The sequence below is a fragment of the Thermobia domestica genome, chromosome 10, assembly GCF_964235325.1.
Source record: "Thermobia domestica chromosome 10, izTheDome1.hap1.1, whole genome shotgun sequence".
Taxonomy (NCBI): Eukaryota; Metazoa; Arthropoda; class Insecta; order Zygentoma; family Lepismatidae; genus Thermobia; species Thermobia domestica.
Window position 1 is genome coordinate 22,738,598 of NC_137463.1, and position 15,702 is coordinate 22,754,299.

Here is a 15,702-nt window from a genome sequence, read left to right on the forward strand (position 1 = left end):
TCCAGGCATTGTATTCTTTCTCACATCCCAAATGTGTGAAGTTTTAACTTCACCATTTTTTTTTGCAAGCTGACCTCCCACCCCCCCACCCCAAAAAAAAACTGTCAACTATTTAAATACAAAATCACTTTTAACGCATGGTATTTTTTTATTTCTGAAATTTTGTGGTTAAATATTTATATTACTAGACTAGAAATTATTATGTTTTGCAGTGCTCTTCTTTGAAAAGTTTTCATACTGTTTTTTTTTTGGGGGGGGGTCTAAAGTACCATTTGGAGATCGTAGCAATTCCAGTGAATAAAATTTTCTATATTTGAGAAACGTTCCAAATTTTGATACATGCTGTAACAGTATTACAAAGAAAAATTCTTAAATAGGGACATGTATACAATGCGTTATTCACTCAATATTCGCACACAGTTCAGTATTTTATACTCTATGAAACAAGTACACACACATATATATAGTAAATACTTCACATAAAATATAATGAAGAATTTACTGTCAATTTGTAAATGTTCTCGTATATTCAAATATTGTTTCAGTATCTCCCATTTGAGGATATGACAACGCGCAGAAATTACGAAAAAAAAAAAAGTCACTTTTGCCATTCAAAAAAGCATTACATTCATCCAACATTACGCTGCACACACTGCTTTCCGTCATTTGTTTTCTGTTAGTGGTGTCCAAGAGGATCGATACAAATCCCCAGAAGTGATTATCAGTCAGGAAATTTTGGGTTAAAACCTCACAGTCGGTCATTTTAACCAGGTCCGTAACCAGCCCAAAAATGTAGGGGGGGGGGGGCTGAAGTTAGGCAGGCCCGATCCAACCATATTATAGTTCATTTGCAAGCCTACCGTGAAAATTTAAGAGGGGCAGCAAAAATTTAGGGGGTCGGCCCCCTAGACCCCCCTGGATACGGGCCTGATTTTAACTAAGGTTTTTAAGGCTTTTCGTCAGTTCTACCAGGCGAATGCTGGGGAGGTACTTTTAAATAAAGGCCTCAGTCGACTTTCTGCCACTTTTCTTGCTTTTATTGTTGTTTATTAGGATTACATGAGTGTAACTTATAATATTGTAATGTTAGTACGTCCCTCCATTTGTCCGTTACTCCACATGATAACTCTTAAATGGAAGAGAATTCATTTTTTTGGTAATAGATAGCTAGAACGACTATCTCGGCCGAGTTCGTTAATGAAATCAATTCGTTAATATTTTTACTGGTGACGGTGACTTTAACGGTAGCTTTAGTAGTGACTTTATCCATTTTTATTGTTTCTTCTGTTGAAACAAAGATAGCAAAGTTAAACATCACGCCAGAAGATGGCGCACCTAACTATCCACAAGTAGAATCTAGAACTGACCATTATTGCTGTTATTGTCTGATGCTCAGAGATGCTACACTCGGCTACGTTGCACCCATGAAATTAATTGAGGGAACATAACTTTTCCTTAGAAATGATACAATCGAGCTGAAGAATGGTAAATTTGAGGGGGAAGAATGATAAACTTATGGGATAGAATAGTAAGTTTTAGGAGAGAATGGTAAATTTGAGGGGGAAGAATGATAAATTTAGGGGATAAAATAGTAAATTTTAGTAGAGAATGGTAAATTTGAGGGGAAGAATGATAAATTTAGGGGATAGAATAGCAAATTTGAGAAGCTAAGTATATTTTTGGAGAGAATGGTAAATTTGAGGGGGAAGAATGATAAATTTTAGGGGTAGAATAGTAAATTAGTGGGAGAATGGTAAATTTGCCGGATAAGAATGATAAATATAGGGGTAGAAAAGCAAATTTGGGAGAGAATGATACGTTTAGGGGGTAGAATAATAAATTTGGGATAGAATGGTAAATTTGAGGGGGGAGAATGATAAATTTAGGGGATAGAATAGTAAATTTTAGGAGAGAATGGTAAATTTGAGGAAAGAGAATGATATATTTAGGGGTAGAAGAGTAAATTTGGGGTAAGTAAAAGTGTCGGGAAAATGGTAAATTTGAGCGGGCTGCACCGAAACTTTTGGGAGGACTACTGATATAATTAGTCTGTTTCAAAATTTATTTTAACTCATTATTACGGGCTTCATGGTAAATATATAATTGAAATGTATATGCTTTCTGGAAGACAACATTAACTTGTGTGTTCTAAACCTTCGCGACATACTGCATGGTGCTGCAACGATACATCAGTGTGTCGCGATATACCCCGGTTAGAATCACTGCACTAGACCACGACATTAAGATTGTACGTATAATGAATACTAAAGTTTGTAGTTAAAAATTACAGGCACTTCGTTTAAAAACTTCTAATAACGTAATTCAGATACAATTATTACTATGAATTTCTAGTTTTGTGTTCCATTCGCGCATCGAAATCTCTGTATTATGATACCGTCTTATACGCTAGTTAAAATTACTTATTAAGAACGTTAGTTATGTCATTTCAAATTTACCTAGGACAGTGATTGACTATAAAACGAGGGTAGAATATAGAAAAATAACAGGGTTTTAGGTACGTAAGTAGTATTATTAGTGAAAACAAGAAGTGGGAAGAAGAAATAAAAAAAGGATAGAAATGGCGAAAGAAGCATTTACGGAGAACAAAAAGTAATTCGTGAGACTTTTAGTAAAGAATTTTTTAAAAGACTCTTCAAATGTTCCATATGAAGATTTTAACTCCACAGAGCAGAAACATGAAAATATATAAAAACAATGAAAACATATTATACAAGCTTTCGAAATGTAGCTGTAGAGAAGAATGAAGAAAGAAAACGGGGGTCAAATGGTAAAGAAATGGGAAAACGCTGTAGTTAATAGAGGAGGAAGTAACAGTACTCGAGGTAATTAAAAAGAGGGAAGGAAGCTAAGATGGTTGGGACACCATCTAACAGTAAGAAGAAACTTGCTGAACGATATTATGAAGATATTAGCATAGTCATCATAGGAATTATATCATAACGAACAGGTCACTCGCTGCAGACCACGCTCCTCTGCTAACCCATTAAATTGCTGTTTTAATGCCGTGCATCAATGATAGTCTCTTTCGCCCTTCCCTCTTTTTTCTCCCTCATTATCTTATACCACATTCGTGAGCCGGTCCAAATCAGTTTCTCTTTGTTATTTAAAGTACATCTAAATATTTTTTTCTCCTGTTTCGAACTCTTAATCCTTTCCGTTCGACCAGCTATTTTTCTCTTTTCTCTTCATCGATATTTCTAAAACATCCTGTATATTTTCATTTACATTTTCGTAGTGACCACCCTTCTGCCCTATTGAGTGCATTTCATATAAACATTTTATGAGGCTTTGTACAGTGGCGGATCTAGAAGACAAAAACTGAGGGACAGCCAGACTATATTAGAAATATCATGAGTTAACAGTTTTTCACGATGTATTATTCCTACAGAAGTTTCCAACTTAGCTAGTCTCTCCCGATGGATATTACGAGACAAACTGCAACTCAAACTACTGTATATCAAATGTTTCAAAAATTTTCTAAGAACGAATAAAAGGCAATGCTTAGTATAAACTTTAAAAAATATATATATATAAATAACATTTTCAATTATTTTTGTCACTCAAGAAATTGGGATGATATGCCCCCGGCCTCGCTAAGTCCGCCACTGGCTTTGTAAAAAAAAAATATTTGAAATATCACAAAATATACATTTCTTCTTCCTAAATGCATAGCGGAAAATGCCTGAGCTCTTGTGTTCGATTCACGGTGGGGGATCATAGTGGCGCCGATTTCTGTATAACTTTTGGGGAGACCATTCAAGTCACGTAACGAACATCAATAATGCATTGATACAAATATACTTAAGGAAACTTCTCGAGGGTCCAGAGCCCCTCAGCTCCCCAGGATCAGCTCCCATGGGAGATTATTGAACACGTTACAAAGGTTCAGATTCCACTTTAAACTCTAGGTTTTGTACTATATACCCTATCTATTGACAAAGGGCATAGATATAAATTAATCAACCAACCAATGAGAGCTAATTCCCTAATATTGTATTAAATTAAATTTCCTAGCGGTACAGTCTATAAAGGAATATACCCGGCTAGATGTTCCACATTAAATTGGGTGATATCTGTCTACACTAAAGTCTGCTAGTTTCTAATTCAAGTGCATTCACAATTACTTCGCGATGCAAGACCATTCAATGTCTCGCTGAGAATTAGGGTTACCACCCGTCCCAGTTTTGTCGGAGGAACAGTCCCGATTTCTGAGAAAATGTCCCGCGTTCCGACATAATTCTGTCGGGACCAGTGGCGGCGATTGGACGTTAAAAGTAGGGGGCAAGACATGATCTGAATATTTGTATATCAATGTTAGTTTTCCTGGTTGTTTCTAACACTTTGTTAGACGAAAGGTTGTATAACTGATAGTATACTATCTTTTTCAGTTAAAATACCGTATATCGTATTTCATATTTTAATAAGTAAATTGACAAGAGCAATGCAGGTAGGTACTAGCCCTTTATACTCTTAAACAACGAAGGTGTAAGAAGAGATTTGATTCCTTGTTATGAACAACTTAAAATACTGTCTAAAAATTGTGCGAACACGTTATTTAATAACAAACTTGCAAAACAAATAAATAGAAAGGATAATATTAATCATAGTAATAAATAATTAGGCTTGTTTTGTAGAAGTTATATTAAAACTGGGAATTAATGAACAACTTCCGTATTAATGAACAACTTATTTTTAATTCCGTACATGCCATTAAATGTATGTTATTACTCTCAGAAAATGAAAGACAGTAAATACTACAAGCACGACATTTAAAGAAATTCGCAATCGCAATATTAATTGCTTTGAATTGCAATTAAAACGTAATACCTGTAGCTTTCTCCACGGTAAGACAAATAATCAATACGAACTCACGCAACGGCAAATATTATATCACACATTTTTTTTCTATGAACCAGTAATATATACAAAAACTTCACATTTCCAAATGAAACTATACACATTAAGGGGTCACTTCAAAAAAGTAGGGGGCAACTGCTCCCTTTAATCGCCCCCACTGGTCGGGACCTTAAAATGTTCGAACTTATATGCTTATTAATGAAGGTAGTGATTATTATTTTGGGTTCGATTCCCGGTGGGGTGACTCGGTCGAAAAAGTGTAAAACGCTTTTTCAGGCCAGCCACCCTGAGTGAGGTTTTTCTGGGTTTTCCTCATTCACGCCAGCGAAATGGTGGGGTGGTACCTAACTTATAGGTCCCAGGCCGCTTCCTTCCTTCCCTTTCCCCGGATAGTGTAATAGCCGAGGGACGTCATCCCTCAAACGTGACGGGCTAAATGGCTATAGATGCCGACAGCCCAGAAATCTAAATCCTAATCCTAGTGGTTGTTATTACTATTATTATTATTATTAGAATGTAGTTTCCTTATTATTATAGAAGGCCCTTCTGCATGGTAACAGAATTCGTACGTAGGCTGCATATTATTTGAATTGATCATCTGTTTTATTATATACTAGCTGTAAGAACCTTTCACTGCGTCCTCTTAATTCAGAACATCAATATTAAAGACGAGGAAAAAGTCTTTACTCTGTTTCGCTATATTTATCCTCCGCTGCTATATGAGCCTGCACAACCAGCAGGTGATGGGGGTTGCATACACGCAAGGCGGTATCAGAAACCAAGAAAAATATTTTTTTAGTTTATAGCACGGCCAACAAGAGATGGTCTCTGACGTTTCTTACCACATGCGGTGGGACATTGCAGCCCCTACTTTGATACCAGTGCTACCAACCATTATCACTCTGTCTTATACCATTAATTAAATTGCCACTACAGTTGCACCGAAAAAAATCTTGACACGCGAGTAGTGGCAATGTCACTGCGAGCTGTCAGAGACGTTCTCTTACTGGACGCACTATAACATCCCACGATTATGCCCTTTAGGCTAGAGGAGACGATGCTTAAGGCAAGTGAATGATGATGGAAGAATTGGCGGAATAAGAATGTGGGAGGATATGAGAATACTCCGAGCAAACTCACGAACACGATATTGCCCACTAAAAACTTACTTGGGTGGGTCTCTACCACTGATCCACTGTACACCCAGAGAACTCACAAGAAACATGCGTACTTTTCACATACATTTTAATCGCTCTCCAAATCTGACCGCCCCGAGCTGAAAATTGAAAAAAAAAAAAGGCTTCTTGTGAAGATGTACCTGTGTACAAGATTTCGTTCTTCTAGCTCTCTCTTTCTGTGTAAAAACTGATGACAGACAGACACATATATACATTTTATTGTATTAAGTATAGACTATATTTTATATGGTTTATATGATTTAAATGGTCTAGTGGCTAGGGCTTTGGACTCCCATCTTCGTGGTCTCAGGTTCGATTCCGGGTCGGTGCTTCCCAATTTTCGGAGTCTACGCAGCGTCGTCAGGCAAACTGGGGAGTCACGTGAATAAAGGATATAATGGCCACTGGGTCTAGAAAGCTCCTGTTACGCCTTTTAGAGACAGGGTGATGCAGCAAGCTGACCACGTGTTCGTCGCTAGACTTGACATAGTTCAGCCGGTCACCAATAGATGGCGTTGGAGCAGCTCAGGCACATAAAAAAAAGCTCACGCCAAGTGGTGGCAAATGATTTAAATTGTCTTGGTTTTCTTGTATCAACCAGGTAAATATAGAAGGACTTACATTACTATAGAAGGACTCACATTACTATAGAAGGACTTACATTACTATAGAAGGACTTACATTACTATAGAAGGACTTACATTACTATAGAAGGACTTACATTACTATAGAAGGACTTAAATTACTATAGAAGGACTTACATTACTATAGAAGGACTTAAATTACTATAGAAGGACTTACATTACTATAGAAGGACTTAAATTACTATAGAAGGACTTAAATTACTATAGAAGGACTTAAATTACTATAAAAGGAATTACATTACTATAGAAGAACTTACATTACTATAGAAGGACGGAAAAAGGACCACTGTCTCTACATTTTGCTTTTGGAAAGGCCCTACCGAGAGTGGAATCTGAGACTGCGCACTGACCATAGTGTGTTAAATACTGCATTACCTTTTCATTTCCTTTAGTTCAATTATAGTCATAATGTTACTTCTAAGAGAACATAATTTTTTATTTAGTGTTGTTTTACTTATCGTAATATTTTTTCTTTCTTTTCAGGGAAAATGAAGAGTCTGTTCCGACGGCTCTCGGGCGATGGTTTCGTGATTTGAGACCGGGACGAGATTCTCGAACCCTGGACCGCGGTAATCCGGTGTATCATAGTGAGGGCAAAGGTCTTCGGAAGCGAAAGGATCGTCGTCGTCACTCGTTTAACGAAAGGGAAGACCTTACGGCCAAGGTCAATGACACCGAACCTTTGCTAAGGTCAAGGAAAGGTCAACCCGAGAGTCCCTCCCCGGAACAGAATCCTCCTACAACCACTAGCGCTTCCAACGGTTCAGAAAGGTATGTGTGGCATTTGACTTTTCTTTTCTCTTTTTCTCAGTTGTATTCTGTGCTTTTGTTACGCTTCGAAAGCACGAATGCCGATGCGTTCTCTCTTATTCAATATGCCAATGAAATTGCATTTTTTTTAAGTACTCTTCAATTGCCATAATTACGTGTGTAGATTGTTTCAGAAGCTAAATAGTAAGATCAAAAATCATCTCGTAATTGTTGGATAGAGATGGTGTGAATTCAGCTGCTGTAGTACTGTACTGTTATACATTTGAAAAAAAAAAAAAGTTGAATTTGTCAGTGTTTTCCACGAATCTAGGATATATGGTGACAACATTTAACAAATAGGAAAAAAGGGATTTTCTAAGAAGGTACAATGGTGAAATCCAGGGAAATAGGTTGAATTTCAGAACGAATTTTATGTTTCTGTTCACTTTCAATCTTTTATTGAGAACAATCGATGAGTCACATATTTTCTTAAATCTTCTCCAAATAGTCCTTTTTCATTATCTTGGTTAGTGACTTCACTGTTAAAAATATTATTATGAATTTTTAGCATAAATTTTTAATTAATGTAATTTTTAATATTATGTTTTTTATATATTTTTTGTAAAAAAAAAAGCTCTAAGTAAATGTCGCTTGTGAAAGGAGGAAAAAAGTACTCTAGCTGTGTAAGCTTTAACACTTGATATTCGGAGCCGAGTTCAGAGGCTCAGGGCTCTAGCCTCGAAGCCCTGAAAATGGGGTCCCGAAATTTTGGGCTCGGTTCCATTCCATTCGCCTATTAAACAAGGAGTTTCTGGACGCAGGTGGTTGCGTTGAAAAGGTCTTGATCCTTTGAGTACTGCGGTAATGTCAGAAATCAGGTACGGGCCCCGAAGTTTGGGTTGTGTTGTGCATCTTTATTTTAACTTAATCTCAATACCTGATTGCGCAAACTAAAACCATACATATATATGGACTCCATTTCTGGGGCATCGGGGCCAGTGCCTGATTTCTAACATCATCGCTGTGTTTAGAAGATCCGGACCTTTCCAACGCTATTACCCTCATACAACAGCTCTATGTTTAAGAGGCGTATAGAAGGGACCCTTCCCAAAATTGTGGGTCCCCATTTCTGAGACCTCATGCCCGGGGCCCGATTTCTGACATCACCACTGTCTTATGGGACTCGGGTCTTTTCAACGCCACCACACGCGTCCACCAACTCCATGTCTAACATGGTTTCCTTCCCTACCATGGGAGAATCGGCTCCATGCTCTTTAGTTGAAGTTATTGGTGCACTCCCCCGTCACAAAATCTTGAATCCGGCCCTGTAATATATATATACATATATATACAGTGGCATATTTACGATTTTGTTTCGGGGAGGGCTTTGCCTGAAAATGTGAAAATTCTTCAAGATATTTCATATATTTTACTATAGTAAGTAAGATTTCGGGGGCTTAAGCCCGGAAGCCCCCTATATACGCCACTGTATATATATATATATATATATATATATATATATATATATATATATATATATATAAGCCCTATTTATCGGATGTTCTAAAAATGGCGATCACAGAGCACTATTCCACAGGTTAAAATAAACCGAATAATGTTATGTGGTGGTATACCGTCCGGGGCCTCCTTCAGTCGCTATGGAGAATCAAAATTTCACAATGTGGCAACGTCGCAGATTAACTTGGAGCCATTATCATTATTCTACTAATCTATCAAGTAGTTACATCGATTGCTACATTAATAAGTGATGCTAGTATGCATCTATATCGAATGTCTCTCTCATTTCGAAAGAATTGATAAAACTATTTGATGAATTGGTAGATCTACTCTACGGTTCTTTATCTGCGACGTTGCCACATAGTGCAATTCGCATCTGACGAGGATCTGAAAGGTATATACAGGGTGTTTCAAAACAACACCGACAACATTTGGGAGGTGATTCCTGACACCAAGATAAGATAAAAGGTATAGACCGACCTGCGTGCACAAATGCTTCCTTTCGGAGTTATAGGGTGCAGAAAACATGTAAAAATGATGCTTCCTTTCGGAGTTATAGGGTGCAGAAAACATGTAAAAATGAACTTTAAAGGTCGATAGCTCCAAAACTATGGAACCTACCGTAGTCGAGTCAAGACTTCACTTAGGAACTAATGTCTATCCTATCCAAAAATACATATTTCAGAATTCTGCGGTACTCACGCAACAATGGTACTCACGCAACAATTTTTATAGAGGGAGTTTGGCTACGGGCGCATAATTTGAAGTACTCAGTAACTATCTTTATAAAAATTGTTGCGGGAGTACTGCAGAATTCTTAAATTTGGATATTTGGATAGGCCACATACTAGTTTCTAAGTGAAGTCTTGACCCGACTACGGTAGTCCCATAGTTGTGGAGCTATGGACCTTACAGTTCATTTTTTCATGTTTTTGGCAGCCTGTAACTCAGAATGGAAGCATTTGTGCACCCAGGTTGGTCTATTCTTTTTTCCTATCTTGGTGTCAGGAATCACCTCCCAAACGTTGTCGGTGTTGTTTTGAAATACCCTATATATATATATACAGGGTCGGATCCAGGATTTTCTGAGGGGTGCACCAATAACTACCAGTACATTTGAATTAAATTGGAATTTAAAAAAAAAAAATCTCTTTAGACATTTGTGGTGTGAATGAGGAAATGCCCTGAAAATGCTAAGTGTCTGTTCGTTGAATCCTTTTCTTTCAACTTTTAGAAAATTAACTTAAACTATCGATTTTGCAAAACTTCCCCTTGTTTTAAGCCCAAACGGAAACATGACAGCAGAAATTTTCGGAAAGTATTGCTATTTTCACTGCTGGCTTCTCACTTGAGGTAAGTGTATATTTACAACGAAGGGGGTTGCACGTGCATCTTTGCACCCCTCTAAATCCGGCCATATATATATATATATATATATATATATATATATATATATATATATATATATATATATATATATATATATATATATATAGCTTTATTTTGACTTGTATAATACTGCTCTGTAGTCCTTAGGTGCCATTTTAGAACACCCGATATAATATGTATCTATTTCTCACTGAGAAAATATATTCTCTGAACAAAACTTTTTCAACTTACAATTAGTAGAAGCTAAGAATGTGGTAGAATTCTACCGCGATACTTTGTGCAGATATACTATTGGTTCACGCCGTCTAATGATCATCCTATGATAATGCTGCCACCTAATAACTGTCAAGCTAAACTAATGGTGCTAATGTATGCTGCAATCTTCGGCGCCAAAGTGTGTTCTCTGATTTTTTTCATTTCCATATCAGTTCATGGAAAGTGCATTTGGAAGATGTTGACCTTTTGAATGGCCTTGTGGAAACACTTTGCAAAGACAAACGAATAAAAAATAGAAGAAAGGAAAAGAAAGCAGTCTTCAGAAGTTAAAAATAGAAAATGCATTGCACAAGAACAACTTCGACAATACACAAATGCTTATTTACAACCTAAAAGTTATTTTCTTTTCTGTCTTTTTCCATTATGGAGTATCAGAAGATGCTGGAATAGCCAACATTGTCAAACAAATAAGTACAGTACTGCGTATCCTCGAAACTAATGCTACATTGTTACTTCCAAATAAAATTTATGGACGAGTAACTGCCAATGCTACACCAGCAAGGGTATATCTTTTAGGCCTGTCAAACACGATGCATTCATTGCATGCATTCTGGTTCTATATGGTTCCGTACTGTCTCCATTCATATGATTTTGTTAGTATTTTGTGTTGAGTAGTGTGTGTAGTAGTCAGGAGGTATTAGTGCGACCAGGGCTGGGGCGTACCCACGGGAGGGAACTACCGAATGCGGACACCTCCAAAACTTCCTAACTCAACATACATCTGTATACTTTCTCAATAAAGCTACAGTTGTTTAACAGAGAAATAATTGATGTAGCATGAAAATTTGATCTTACACTTCATCTGCACTCTTTCTCTTATGAAGAGGGCGCGGTGGCTCTGTGGTAGAACGCTTACCTCTGGTGCGTGAGATTCTTGGTTCCATCCCCGACCAAGTAAATTTGTGAAATGAAATGAAATGAAATCTTTGAGTTTTACGTCCCACGGCTATGCCGGTTAGGCTAAAGGAGACGATGATTATGAGAAATGAATGAAATGGTGGACTGAAGAAAGTGGGAGGAAACGGGAGAACCCCGAGAAAACCCACGCACACGGTGTTTGTCCACCACAAAGTTCACTTGGCGGGAGCAGAGTTTGAACCCGGAACCCCAAGCACCAGAGGTGAACGCTCTACCACTGAGCCACCGCGGCCCCCCAAGTAAATTTGTGGTGGACAACATCGTGTCCGTGGGTTTTCTCGGGGTACTTCCATTTCCTCCCTCTTTTTCATTCACTAATTCTTCCTTCATCATTCACTTGCCTTAATCATCGTCTACTATAGTGTAAAGGACATATTCGTGGGACGTTAAACAAATTTTCATTTTTTTCATTCCATTTTATCATTTAAAAAAATAGAAATGTAGGTGGAAGTATTTTTCAACTACTTATCTTTGTTTCAGGTGCAAAATAACACGCGTTCAATACTACATAGACATTATGACTTGTAGTATTGGACCCCTTGAAACCTTGGACACCCCCAAAAAAATATCTAGGTGCGCGCTTGGTTCAGGGGCACGTAGAACCACCCTCTCTAAATTTTGGCGTGGGTATATTGGTACATGTCCCTTAAATTTCAGAAGGGGTAACTCTTAATAGAAGGAACTACATTGTGTTCGGTTTCAAGTGAAAATTCAAGTTTTTCGGATCCTTTGTTAAGATATAGTTCTACGTTTCGTATAACTTTGATGTTGACGATTATTCTCCAAAACTAAGGGAGTCGATGATAATGTGATAGAGAGAGGCATGAGTTTTTCGCAATGCGCGATAAAACGAAATGCGTCAGAATTAAATAATTTTCAGTTTCTTGACGTTTTATGATATTCTATATGTATTTTCATTGGTTTCCGTTCCGCGATAAAACGCGAAATTGGCAGTTTTGCGCGAAATTTCTAACAATACGCGATATAACGCGAAATTTTAAAGACGGAACGGTAGAACGTAGCATGAACGGTGCATTTTAGGTGATTCGGACACGGCTATAGAGAACATGTTGCGCGTTAGCTATTACCATCGCAAACTTTCCTACTCATAGTAAGTTTATTTACTGATTTTCCTTCATTTTGATTTTTTTAAATATATAGTTTTTTATAAGTGAAATTTACAATGTCAAGTGAAATATTCAGTGTATTTTATTTTTAGGTAATTAATGGTGTATTTCTGTAGTGATCAATGAATAAAAGGAACAGTTGTAAAAATGTCAGGGTATATGTTTTTCACAAGAGCTACAAAATGCGGAACTTTATTTGGAAAATGCGACAAAACGCGAAATATGAAAAAGGAAACTCGTTCTTAGAGCAAAAAATTCGTGTCCCTAGTGATGGATGTTAACGGCGAAATAAAGAAAGTAGAAAGAAACGAAGAAATCTAAGAAAATCCACGTATAGAATGTTTGTCCACCACACAAGCTCATTTGGGGCGAGCTGGGATTGAACCAGCCTTCTAGCATCAAACCCCCGCGATCTCTGGCCCTGATGGTGAGATGAAACATTGAACTTGAAAGAAATCACTAACTTAACATATTGTCTAGGTTTTGTTTTCTTGTGGAAGTGGTCATAAAGCGTGTTCTACTTGTTATTTATGACCGAACCTTAGTTTCGACTACATGAGATGGCAACTTTGACTAACTTTTGACGTTTGCAGATCTTTTGGTTGTTCCATTTTGGCAGAACAAGACTGCGAAACATTAGACGACGTAGAAAATGTAAATTTACGAGACAGATATCTCTCCATTCAACTGGTCACTTCTCCCACTCCTTGATCTACAAGGGACTGCGAGAGAGAGGTGTTGCAACTTTCCGATCTGTCGTAATTTGTTACACTAATCTGTGTGACAGGCGTTATTCTTGTTATTCTGTTTTCTGTGCTCATTTCGTATCACTCCCTGCTTTCATCTTCTTCCAAGTCGAAGAAGATTAACATCTTGAAGAAGGAAAATAAAGCCAAAATATAAAAATAGACACACACACACACACACATACATACAAATAACGACAAGAATCTTCAGTGGCGAATGGGTAAATGCCCTTTTGGTCCCTTCAAACCCACTGTAGTGCTGCAAGAACAAGCAAAATTGGTATTTCACAGTTTAAGTATACAGGGTGTTTCCGTGACCTGGGGACAAATTCAGAGTAATAATAGGGGATGACAAAAAAGGCAATGTGAGCATAGGAACAAGTGTCCGGAAGTGCATCGTTTCGGAGATAAAGATCACCGAAAATTTGTTTCAACGGGACAAAAATAGCCAAAACTCTAGAACAAAATATCGGATTAAGGTCCGGTCAAAGGCAATACTCATTGTTCGTACCTGACATTTCATTATTATAGAAATAGGTTGGAATCAGAGTCGGCGCAAGGGTAGCTCCAAAGAAAAGTAGGACATTTCTTACGTCTGAATCAAGAAATACGACGAGAAATCGTCGATTGTACCCAATAAAGTTGTTTCGGGTAGAAAGATATCTAATACTTGAATCAAATTAGGAGAAAACATGGGTCTGCCAAAGCATGAGCTACGAATTGGATAGGAATTGATCGTGGGAAACATTAATAAGGTTGGTGGACGATCATGAAAGAACGAATCTGTGTTACAGGCCACTGAGCTGAAATATTTCGTGTCCGAGAATGGCCTGTCGAAAAGTGACGAGAATACGCAATAACTGAAAATAAAATTTCGGAATTTGGTCTGGCCAAAGGAAATACGAATGAAACTGTGTAGTTTTGCTCATGAGAACTAAAGTACGGTTTTTTCGTCTCCTTTTGTTGATTGTAGAAAGTCTCGTCTCGTCTGTATTACTAGTCTCTCAAGTTTCTTTGTATGGTACTTGTACCGATTATGGCCCGGGTCCCTAATATAGCCCACCCACCATATCTCTGCAGATTTACGTTGTTACTAGATGACAATATAAACTATGTCCTCTGAGTGGCGCAAATATGTATACGCTTTTCATGAGGACATAGTTTATTATTGTCATCTAGTAGCACCAACGTAAATCTGCAGAGATATGGTGGGTGGGCCATATTAGGGACTCGGGCCATAATCCGTACAAGTACCATAGTTTCGTTACGATTTGCAAGAGCTGTTGTTCGTCTCAATGAATTTCTAAGCCAAAGATGTGTACAACAGCTCAATTCCAAAGCAGTGAATGCGTTTTCTGTTTGAAACAAGACAAACAAACGGAGTGCCAGGAAACTGCCAGTAGATGGTGTGCCAGACGGAACTAATGAATAATGATAGATAAAATGTAATTATGTCCTTTCTATTACAGTATTGAGTTGTACTTGTGTGTCAGCTGTCACTTGTTTCCGCGTTGTTTTGTTGCATGTGGTTACAAAGGCTTGTTAGCAATCGTCAAGTTAGTGCTGACAGACTAGTGTAGTGCAGTTACTCCGTGTGTCATTTGTGTGACAGTAAGTATTTTAGCAATACAATGGAGTTTCCGGTTGACGAGTCTGCATATATCGTGTTTACCTATGGATTGGCTAATGGTAACTGTCATAAAGTGACTAGGTTATATCGTGAAAGATTTCCGCAAAGAAAACATCCGCAGCATCCCCAGGTTTGCACTTTGTTCAAGCTTTTGGGAAGACGGGATATTTATGACCACAGCTTCACAACAAAGGAGGACGACGAACTATCAGGACTCCTACCTTCAAAGAAATGTGCTTGAACTTGTGGAGAAACAGTCTTCGATAAGCACGAGGATCAAAGCACATGAAATGGATGTGGTACACAGTACTATGTGGAAAGTACTACGTGAACAGTTGTTGCATCCTTTCTATCCATAATGAGTACAAAATCAGAGTCAAGCTCATTTCGACTCGCGTGTCGTATTTTGTGAATGGCTAGTGCAACACTGTGTGGCCGATTCTCAGTTTCATGCCTCTGTATTGTTTACAGATGAAACCTGTTTTACCAGAGATGGTGTATTATTTAATAGTCGGAATAGTCACGTGTGGACCGATGAAAACCCTCACGCGAGAATTATCAAGAGCCATCAACAGATACAGAGCCAGATTTGCAGTAAACATGTGGACAAGCATAATTGGTGACCACTTAATAGGCCCCTACACTTTC

At 37.8% G+C, this 15,702-nt stretch overlaps 1 protein-coding gene across 1 annotated transcript in view; it reads left to right on the forward strand.

The window, feature by feature from the left end:
• The window catches only part of Shrm (shroom), a 660,087-nt gene that overhangs the window by 185,083 nt on the left and 459,302 nt on the right, over positions 1-15,702 (forward strand). Inside the window, exon 2 of the mRNA XM_081727878.1 lies at positions 7,184-7,471. Within this exon, the coding sequence (XP_081584004.1) occupies positions 7,184-7,471 (288 nt within the window). The remainder of the gene's footprint in view (positions 1-7,183; positions 7,472-15,702) is intronic.